Consider the following 10,573-nt stretch of genomic DNA (forward strand, 5'->3'; position numbering starts at 1 on the left):
GACACTTCCCAGGACCCCTTTTCCTTTCCAGCTACCTCAAGTCATAGAAGGTGTGAGTGGAAGAGCCTGACTCCTTATTTCATTCCCATTTTATAGAATAGGGACCTGAGGCCCAGATAGGGAAATGACTTACTTTTCTCTCCCTAAGACTTACTTATCAGAGAGAATAGTTTCCTTTTAAAATCAGTTGGAGTCAGAAGAACAATAGGAAATTTGCTACAGTGGGGAAATAGCTCATACACAACATCTGCAAGTCGCTGGACTCTCCAGGATGCACCCCTCCTGCCACTCCCCTCCATTTCCAGGGACAATTAAAAGCTGGTCTTGCGAGTGGGTGTAGCTCCGTGGTTCAGCACCTGCTTCCCAGGTATGAGGTCCCGGGTTCAATCCCCGGTACCTCCTCAAAAAAAAATTTTTTTTTTTTTAATTTAAAAAATTGAAATAAAAAGTTGGTCTTGGTTCACCCCTGCTCTCTCTCAGATTCCTACACCCAGGCTGCCATCACAGGGCCGTTCAGGTCATGTGACGAAGAACTTCAGAATATTTAACTTTGGGACTAGAAGTGTCAACAGAAAGGTGATTCACAATGCGTGAATCTGCCAATCGCTCTTCTTAGCCCAGACAGAAGGAAGGAGAGAGGAAAGGGGAGCCCAGAGTTTCCTTCCTTAGAGAACTAGATTCCAGGGGATTTGCGTGGCTTTGGCACTGCACCAACCTGCCCCCGCCAGCTGCCCACGGCCCTCATGTTTCCAGCCTTAGCCAGTCCCCCAGGGGTAAATCCCTCCTGTGTTCTGTACCCCAGTTTTCCTGTGTATAAAGTGGGAAAAGGGTGAACAAAATGATTGTGGGTAAGGCCCTTCCCACTGTGGCCTTCAGAGTTCTAGGAATGTAGAGCCCGACACCTTCTCTGCCATGGGGAGATGGGGCAGAAGAGGGTCCAACGCACTCAGTGGAAAAGTCACTTCCTGAAGTCATTCTTGCTGTCTCTTGCTCTCTCTCTTTCACATTCACGCACAGGCACACACACACGGCTCCTCTCTGTCCAATTCCCATTTTAGCTTCTTCTTAGCACTACCTAAAATCTCTAATTCATTTGTTTACTTGACTGTCACCTTTCTACACTAGAATGTTAGCTCTAGAAGGGCCCAAACCTTGCACATTATATCTCAGTGCCTAGCCCAGAACCTTGTACACAGTAAGTACACTCTATATTGACCGTTAAATGAATGAATGAATTGATCAACCAATCAATCAGTCTTGTAGGTAATGCCAACTCCTCCCAAAGAAACAGCTGAAAAATAGGGCCCTGGAGTCAGGAGACCTGGATGTGTTGCATGGAGACTGGTTGTAGGACCTGAGCATGTCACTTGACCCCTCTAAACCTCGGTTTCTTTACTTGTAAAATGAGGATAGTGATCCCATAACTTGAGGTGTATTTTTAGGAATTAGAGATCAAGAATTTAAAGTGAAGGGGGGAACTGGACTTGGCCCAGTGGTTAGGGCGTCCGTCTACCACATGGGAGATCCGCGGTTCAAACCCCAGGCCTCCTTGACCCGTGTGCAGCTGGCCCATGCGCAGTGCTGATGTGCGCAAGGAGTGACCTGCCACATGGGGTGTCCCCCGTGTAAGGGAGCCCCACGTGCAAGGAGTGTGCCCCATAAGGAGAGCCGCCCAGCGCGAAAGAAAGTTTAGCCTGCCCAGGAATGGCACCACACACACGGAGAGCTGACACAACAAGATGACACAACAAAAAGAAAGAGAGATTCCTGTGCCACTGACAACAACAGAAGCATTCAAAGAAGAACACCCAGCAAACAGATACAAAGAATAGACAACTGGGGTGGGGGGAAAGGGGGAGAGAAATAAATAAAATAAGTAAATATTTTTTAAAAAATAAAAAATAATATAAAAATAAATAAAGTGAAGGGGCACACAGTAGGTATTCAGTAACTTAGTTTCCTTTCCTTTCCTTCCTCTCCTGGGGGATGGGTGGGGGCAAGGGGCAGTGCTGTGACTGAGCCTCAGACTCTCGCATCAGTAGCCTCAGAGAGACTGGGTAGGCCAAGGGCTAGCAGAATCTGGGCTCAGCAGAAGGAGATTTCTTATTTCTGTCTTATCGTTCAAGAGAAGGTAAAACAAAACAGTAAGCAGCTGTGCTGAGGACAACCAGGGCAGGATCTGGGCTGGGCTGACCTCCAGAAGAGCAAGTGACTGCCCTGGTCTGAGAGTTCTAGTCCCAGATCTGTCAGAAGCAACTTGGTGACCTTGAGATGTAGTTCAGTTTCTAGCTCTTAGTTTCCCCTTCTGTAAATTAGGCATAATATTCCTTGCCCAGACTGCCTTTCAGGAGAATAGGGGAATATTAGGAGAATGACATTTAATATAATATGTTATTAGGAAATAAGCCTCATCCTAAGCTTTGTAAAGTGGGGGAGAAAAACGTATAAAGATTTGTTTAAGCTTTGTAAAGTGGGAGAGAAAAACATATAAATGTATTTCAATAGGACATATGAAAATGTTGTGCCAACTGTAAAAAAACAAATCAAAATCTCAAAGTATTTATTGAGCACCTTTTCTGGGCCAGAAGAGGAAAGTGTGGCTCATAGAGGCCAAGTGACTTGTCTGTGGGTGCACGGGACTCAACAAAGCGGAAAAGTAACTGGTAAAGCAATTCAGACTAAATCTAGTGAAGGGCATGTGCTGCTAAGGCTTGATGCCTGCCGCCCAGAAAGCCCCACCCTCAAAGGGCTGGCCGAGGGCCAGAGATGCTGGGTGGGGAAGACTCTTTAATTCCAGCTGTCCTTCATCCTCCAGCCCCAGAAAGGCCCGGGATCTGGGCAGGTGCATGCGCCACTAATTCGATAGCCCTGGTTCAGGACCAGGGCCCAGGCTTGTTTGCTGTGTGATCTTGGGGGAGTTACCACCCAGCTCTGAGCAAATTTCCCCACCCTGAAAGGACACAACGCTCGCCATGCTGTGGTTTAAAGGGCCAATCAGAACAGTGCGTTAGAAAGCATCTTATACCTCAGTATAAACAACGTTACCTTTCCTAGACCTTTTCCTCTGGAACATTGCCGGAGGGCAGGAGAAGTGCTGTGTGGAGTAGAGTAAGGAGAGCAACGACTCTGGGTTTCTGAAAATAGCAGGTGACCAGGTCAGGTGATTTCTAAATTATTTCCAGCGCTTTCCCCCCACCCCCGCAAAAACAAGCAAAAAACAGCAACTATGAAATTCCTCAATGGTCCGATTCTCTATAACTCTACAAGTCACCTCCCTCCCGCCTACCCCACGAAGGGCTCTGTCCCTTTAAGGCCAGGTCCTGCCTCCGCTCGGGCCACTCAAAATGGACAGAAGTTCTGGAAGGCCCAAAGGAGGGAATTCCAGGCGGGAGGAGAGCGGGGCAGGGGTGTGTCTTCCGGCCAATCGGAACCTCCAGAGCGACGAGCGACTCACGTGGAGAGCCCGGCCGGCCAATGGCGGGGGCGTGGAGATGGGCGGAGACCCCCTTTGTGTGACAGCTGCCCGGGCCAATGGGCGCGTCGCCCGCGGCCTATAAGAGTCGGCCGGGCGGCGGCCGGCAACCCCCGGGGTCGGCTGGCCGTCGCCGTCGGAGGTGCGCCCGCGCTGCCCCTGCCGCCCCGTCCCGCGCCCGCGCCCCCGCCTTGGCCCGGCCCAGCCGCTCTCCCTGCGCTCCTCGCCGTCGGCACCCCCGGTTTCTGCCGTCGGGGCCCGGGGCTCGCGCGGATGATGCCGTCGGAGAGCGGAGCTGAGCGCCCGGAAGGGGCGGCTGCGCAGGTGGCGGCGGCTGCGGCGGTGGCCACGGCCGCCCCGGTGAGCGGCGGCCCCGACCCGGCGGCCTCGTCCGGGCGACACCTGAGCAGGCTAGGCTGGCCGCAGGTGCAGCGGCTGGACGCGCTGCTCAACGAGCCGGTTCCCATCCACGGGCGCGGCAACTTCCCCACCCTGAGCGTGCAGCCCCGGCAGATCGTGCAGGTGAGAGGGTGCTGGGTGGGCCATGGGAGGGCGGGGAGGCTGTTCTGAGGCCCTCGCGGGCGAATGGCGCCCAGAGTCCGTTCTGTTTGCTGGGCAGCTAGGGAAACTGAGGCCCCGAGACGGGGAGAGGCTGTAACAGAATCGCACAGCTCAGCGATGGTGCACCAGACCTCTTCCCTTGTGATTCAGAATCCCTCCGCATTTGGCGTTGGGTCCTCCACCCCCGTTGCTGGGGATCCCTGATCTCCGACCCACCCCCGGACCACTCACCAGGGCGCTGGCTGGGCGTGGGCCACCCGATGAGGGAAAATAGTCCTGCCTTCAAGGGCAAAAGTTGCCAGGCTGCCTGAAGTGGGAGGTGTGCAAGCCTGGGTCCAAAATAGCTCTTTTAATCTCCAGCCTCATATCCCTGGACATCAGGTTCTAAGGTCAGATTCTATCCCGGTGCTCCCATAGCCCTTGACTCAAGACTGCACCCACCCACTCACCCCCACGGCAGAAAGGTGAAAAAGCAGAAATCCTGGCAGGGACTCCCTACCTCTCTACTGAGGTTGTTTCCTCAGGTCAACATCAATTGTCAGCTGAGATGCTTCCCTCCCTGAGACTGGAAATAGGAGGCAACCCAGGTCTCCAGCCCCAAGCTCCTGAGAATTTGGCAGCCCCTCCCCCCTCCCTCAGACTCAACTCTGCCCTTTACCTGATCCCCAGCGACTCCAAAACTGCTTTTTCATCTGTATAACCCAGGCACTGTCATGTTCTGAAATACCAGGGTATGGTCGTTGTTGTACCCATTTTATAACTGGGGAAGCTGAGGGCCAAAGAGGGTGGGGAGCTGCCTAAGATTACCTGGCAATGAGGGAAAAATCAAAGCCAGGAAATCTTGGGTCGTCCCAGGGTCTAGGTGCTCTGGGTTCAAAGTTTTCCCACTCCTTCCCTGGCTCTCAGTTTTAGGGGAATCCTCTGATGGAAAAAAGGCCCCAAACCAAACACAATTCCTGCTGATTCCTCTCAGCAGTTTGACTTCGAATTGGAGGTGGAGCTGCAGCAGCTAGGGGTAGCAGGCCATGCCCCTTTCCTGCCACCTTAGCCTCCAACGGGGCAGGGGGGTGGGGTGGGTGGGTATGCGTGCCTGCTGGGGGATGGCCTTGCCCTCCCTTCCACGGCCTGCAAGGCAGCAGGGGCAGATTCTCCAGGGCTGACTCACTCACAGCCTCCATGGTGCTGGCTGAGGCATTCCTGGGCTGCCCACTGTCATCTGGGTGACGAGGAAACCATTTTGGGTTTTTCTCCCTGGGATGGTCAGGACAACTCTGGGGCCCCCAGCTGTGACACCTTTGCAGGGACAAGGGTGCCCTGAAAGGAGAAGTCCCTACTCCAGTCAGTTTAGTCCAAACTGCCTTTGCTGGTACCTGTTGAGGGCGAAGGTGACTGAGACCCAGCCTCCCTGCCCCCCAAGTGCTCCCTGCCAGGGGCGGGAGACTGCAGGGCAGTAGGAGCTGCCTGGACAGTGCGATGGTACAGTGTCCTCCTGGACTAGGGTCAGGGAGAGCACAGAGCAGGGAGCTGTCAGCTGGGGATGGAGGGCTGGTGGCAACTTCTGAGCAGGACCAGGAGGGAGGTTGTTCGCCCACCTGGGTTCAGGTCCTGAATTGCTATCCGTCCCCTTTCTTGCACCCTAGTGTCCCATCTCTTCAATGAGGGGGGGCAGGGTGTGTGTCTGTTTTACTGTGCTCCAACATTCTTTCTGTTTCCAGAATCCAGAGTAACAGGTGTCTTTACCTGGCCTGTACAGGTTTCTCCACAGGGAAGAAAGTTTGTTTCCTGCAGGGATTTGCAGCTGGTAGCTTCAAAAGCTGTGGAGAGTGTCCGGGTGGTGCTGGTTGTTGACTTTGGGCATCTCACCAGTGCTGAGTTGTCCCACTGCTCAAGAACTAGAACTTTTCCCTTCTCTTCCCCCACAAAGCTTCTCCTACAGCTAGAGATGCTATTCTTGCTTGTACCTGGGCTAAGAGGACCCGCCCCTGTCTGTAGCCCTGGGAGACCTGGTTTCTAAACATGTCACTTATCAACTCTGTGACCTTGGACTAACCATTTGCCTTCCCTGGTTTCAGAGGACTGAACTAGACAATCCTAGAGATCTGATCTCTGCAGCTGTACCCGAGGGCTTGCATTAGGTGGCTCTGGATGCAAGTGTTGCAGGCCTGCTGGCTGACAGGACCTGTAGCCTCCCTGCCTGCCTGCCCATCTCAGTAGCCGCCCTGGGAGCAGAGTGACTCTGGGGAGGGGCTTGGCACAGGGGATGGGCGGGCATAGGTACTGTCCCCTCCGTGACTGGAAAGTCTGATTCAGGAGGCTCCAAGCTGCTCTGCGGTCCCTAGGCGTGGCAGTATCTGGGAAAGAGACAACTGCCGCTGGCTGACACAGCCAGTTCCATGGCCCTGACGCAGGAGATTTAACAAGGGTACAGCTACTTACTCATCAGGCCAGATGCCAGGCCCTGGGGTGGGCACTGGCCTGGGAGTGGGCCTGACACGGAACAAGACTCAGTCAGCTCTCAGGGGTCTTGGGGAGGGTGCTTGAGCCATGGTCTGAGGGCCCCTTCTCTCCTTGGCCTGCACAGGCACAGCTGACAGGTGACAAAGTAGGGGTTAGAAGTCCCACTGGCTGGACCACAAACACTGGCTGCCTACCTCCCCGATCCCCAACAACCCCAGCTCTGGGCTCCAGTGACTCGAGGTTTCTAGTCTCTGCCGCTTCTGAACCCTGGCCCTGTAATGTGATAGAGGATAGCTTTGGAGTGGACCATACCTGCGTTTGAAGGCAGTGCTGGCTGACCTCAGGCAGGTGACTTCACTCCTGTAAGCCTCAGTTTCCCCACCCATGCCACGGGAATCCAAGCCTCCCCTGTTGGTCCTGGTGAGAAGGTCCAGCGCCTGACCTATAATAGGCGCCCAGCTGCCACTCCAGGCTCCTGATGGTCAGTTTCCTCCCCTGCAGCCATGACCTTCCCCTGCTCAGGGTCGCCCTCCCCCTTCCCGGAAGTCTTCGTGGAGGGCACCGCCCGCCTCCAGTTGCCCTGCTGTGGTTTGCCTCCTCAGCACTTCGGTGCATTCTTTGCAGTAATTCCCTGCGAGGCGAGGAGGGCGCTGGTGCTGACTTGGCAGCAAGGTGGGGTTCCCCTGGGCAGGAATGCTGTCTGGTCACCCCGGGAGAGGGTGCAAACTTTGCTGAGAACACTGACTGTCGGCCCCGGCGACAGCTTCTCCCTACCCGTGTCTCGGTCCAGGGAGCGGCCGCTGCTGAAGGATGGCTTTACAGGCTTCCCTCCAGGTTCCTGAGTCACCAGGCCTGGCGGCCGTCCTGTACCTCTTCCCCTCTGACTGCGGAGCTTCCTGAGCCCGTCCCCTTTCCCCCAAGCAGAAAGGGCCTGGCTTCCACTCCCAGCCTTGCCATTTCTGAGCCACTTCCCCTCTGAGCCTGGGGGGTTTGTTTCTCCTCCCTAAGCCTCAGTTCCCTCATCTGCGAAAATGAGTATCATAACATTTGCCTCGCTGGGTCCTAGTAAAGATGAGTTAAGGTGAGTGGATCATAGGCTAAAGAATGCGTGGACTTTAGAATCTGGCTGACCCGGGTCCTAGTCTCAGCTAGGTTGCTCTGTGACCTTGCGCACCTTTCTTAACCTCTCTGAGCCTCAGATTTCCTATCTCCAAATGGAGATTATGGTACTCCAAAAACAGGATTACCCTGAGGGTTAGTGTGGTGATGCAGTGAACCCCTGACCATATTCCCAAATCCTTGAACCCTAAGCACCATGCCTGGCACAAAATTGTTTAACTTGAAGTTTTAGAAAGGTGGGCTGTCAAAGCAGGTCAGGCATAGAGTCTGCCTGAGCTTAGTTCCCAGCTCTGCATTCACCAGCTGTACGACCTTGAGCAAGTTTCTTGGCCTCTCGGTACTTCTTTTTCTCCACCTGTGTGGTGGGAATATTAGTCCTTACTTCATAGGGTGGTTGTACAAACTAAGTGGGTTTATGCCTGAATGTATAAAGTGCTCAGGACCTGGAGCTTAGCGGATGCTGTGTGTGTGTTTGCTCTTACTATTGCCATTCTTTGAGTCACTCCTTCTACAAATGGACCATTCTCCAGATTAGGAAACTGAGGCTCAGAGTCTCGACTTTTCAGAGGCCCAAGAGGTGACCAGTGGTTGATACTATTACCTGGAAGCCCGTGGTGGACCCTGGGGACCCAGGCCCCTGACAGCTCTCCCTCCCACCCTCCCCTCCGCAGGTGGTCCGCAGCAGCCTGGAGGAGAAGGGGCTTCACGTGCACAGCGTGCGGCTGCACGGCTCCGCCGCCAGCCACGTGCTGCACCCTGAGAACGGCCTGGGCTACAAAGACCTGGACCTGGTGTTCTGCGTGGACCTGCGCAGCGAGGCGTCCTTCCAGCTGACCAAGGCGGTGGTGCTGGCCTGCCTGCTGGACTTCCTGCCAGCTGGCGTGAGCCGGGCCAAGATCACGCCGCTGACCCTCAAGGAGGCCTACGTGCAGAAGCTGGTGAAAGTGTGCACGGACAGAGACCGCTGGAGCCTCATCTCGCTGTCCAACAAGAGCGGCAAGAACGTGGAGCTCAAGTTCGTGGACTCGGTGAGGCGCCAGTTCGAGTTCAGCGTGGACTCCTTCCAGATCATCCTGGACTCCCTGCTGCTCTTTGGCCAGTGCTCATCCACGCCCATGTCGGAGGCCTTCCACCCCACCGTGATAGGTGAGAGCCTGTACGGGGACTTCGCCGAGGCCCTGGAGCACCTGCGGCACCGTGTCATCGCCACACACAGCCCAGAGGAGATCCGTGGTGGCGGCCTCCTCAAGTACTGCCACCTCCTGGTGCGGGGCTTCCGGCCACAGCCCAGCACTGACGTGCGGGCCCTGCAGCGCTACATGTGCTCCCGCTTCTTCATCGACTTCCCTGACCTGGTGGAACAGCAGCGCACCCTGGAGCGCTACCTGGAGGCCCACTTTGGCGGGGCCGATGCCGCCCGCCGCTACGCCTGCCTGGTGACGCTGCACCAGGTGGTCAACGAGAGCACCATGTGCCTCATGAGCCACGAGCGCCGCCAGACGCTGGACCTCATTGCCACCCTGGCGCTCCAGGCACTGGCCGAGCAGGGCCCAGCTGCCGCCGCTGCCCTGGCCTGGCATTCTCCGGGCCCCGACGGGGTCGTGCCCACCACCGTCAGTTACTATGTGACCCCCGTGCAGCCTCTGCTGGCCCGGGCCCACTCGTACCCCACCTGGCTGCCTTGTAACTGACTCGGACCCTGGCCAGGAGGGACTGGGCCTTGCCAGGCTGGGCGGGCCCTCCAGGAGGGTGTGGAGGACGTGACCAGAGCCCAGCAGCCTGGCACAGGAGGCCCAGCACTGCTGCAGGGTGGGGCCCTCTACTGAACAGACCAGACTCTCCTGAGGAGGCCCTGTGGCTTCAGGCCAAGCTGGGGTCCTCGGCAGGAGGGCCTTTCAGTTACTGTCCCACACTCTTGGATCAGCAGGATTGTGGGCCACAAGGGCTGTTTGTCTTGGGGGGTGATGGCCTTCAGGCGACTAAGTAGCTTTGGGGTTGTTGCTGCATTGCCTTGCACCTTGGGTTGATTTCAATGGCCTAAGAAAGGTCTTTTTGGCTAGGGCCAGCCCACAGTGATGCCAGCAGCCTCTGAAGGCCTGCAGCCCACCCTCATGGCTAAAATGTTAAGCGAACTACTCACTTTGGGTCAGGCTGGGCCACTCAGGGCCTGATGGTCCAACCTGGCTAATCACTGGGAGAAGGGCACCTGGGGCATGAGGCAGATAACTGGGTTTGGGGAGGAGGAGGGTTAGCTCAGTCTCCTAACACCACCCCTCTCCAAGCTGTGAAGCTTTCCTTTTGAAGGGTCTCTGTGCACGGTGGACAGGAGCCAGGTTGCATGGCCTGAGCCCCTTCCCCTGTGTGGCAAGGAGCCCCCCAGCCTGGGAGCTTGTTCTTCAGAGGGTGCTGGGCCCCACTGGCCTGGCCACAGGGTCCTCACTTGAGGGGGGGGCCGCCATGCCCCACCTCCTTTTCCCTCCCTCTGGGTCTATTACTGTTTTGCACTCTTAACACCTGCCAATAAAAACTGTCTACACGGAGCCCAGCACCATGCTTTCTCTGGGGGAAGAAGGACCTTGCCCAGCTGTGGGGGCTGTGGTTGCCTCACCTAGCCTTGGTCTGGCTTGCTCTGTGCCAGGGGTCCCTTGCGGGGGTGGGTGTCTGAGGCCTGGGCGGTGGCTGGTGGAATGCTCCTTGGTTCCTCCCTTGCTCGGTACCGGCCCCTGTCCTGACAACTGTTGTATCCTGGGAGCTTGTGTCTACATGCGTGACCTACATCCACGTGTTGCCTCAGCAAGTCCAGGACTCTGGTGAAAGAGTAAATAATTCAGTGTTTTCTACCTGGAGTCCCAAGGCCCTGGGCCGGGCCTCACCCTCCAGGGCTCAGGGCTCCTTGATCCCTGTTCTCCCACCAGCTACAGCACAAGCTGGGTAAGTCTGGGCTGGAGTCCCTCTGGGAACAGC

At 56.0% G+C, this 10,573-nt stretch overlaps 1 protein-coding gene across 1 annotated transcript; it reads left to right on the forward strand.

Moving 5' to 3' along the window:
• Window positions 1-3,607: 3,607 nt before the first annotated feature.
• On the forward strand, window positions 3,608-10,149 carry TENT5B (terminal nucleotidyltransferase 5B). Its single transcript, XM_004478758.5, has 2 exons — window positions 3,608-3,994; window positions 8,281-10,149. The coding sequence occupies exons 1-2, from the start codon at window positions 3,746-3,748 to the stop codon at window positions 9,298-9,300; spliced, it is 1,269 nt and encodes a 422-aa protein (XP_004478815.1). The 5' UTR covers window positions 3,608-3,745; the 3' UTR covers window positions 9,301-10,149.
• Window positions 10,150-10,573: the final 424 nt, after the last annotated feature.

The sequence above is a fragment of the Dasypus novemcinctus genome, chromosome 9 (genome assembly GCF_030445035.2).
Source record: "Dasypus novemcinctus isolate mDasNov1 chromosome 9, mDasNov1.1.hap2, whole genome shotgun sequence".
Classification (NCBI taxonomy): domain Eukaryota; kingdom Metazoa; phylum Chordata; class Mammalia; order Cingulata; family Dasypodidae; genus Dasypus; species Dasypus novemcinctus.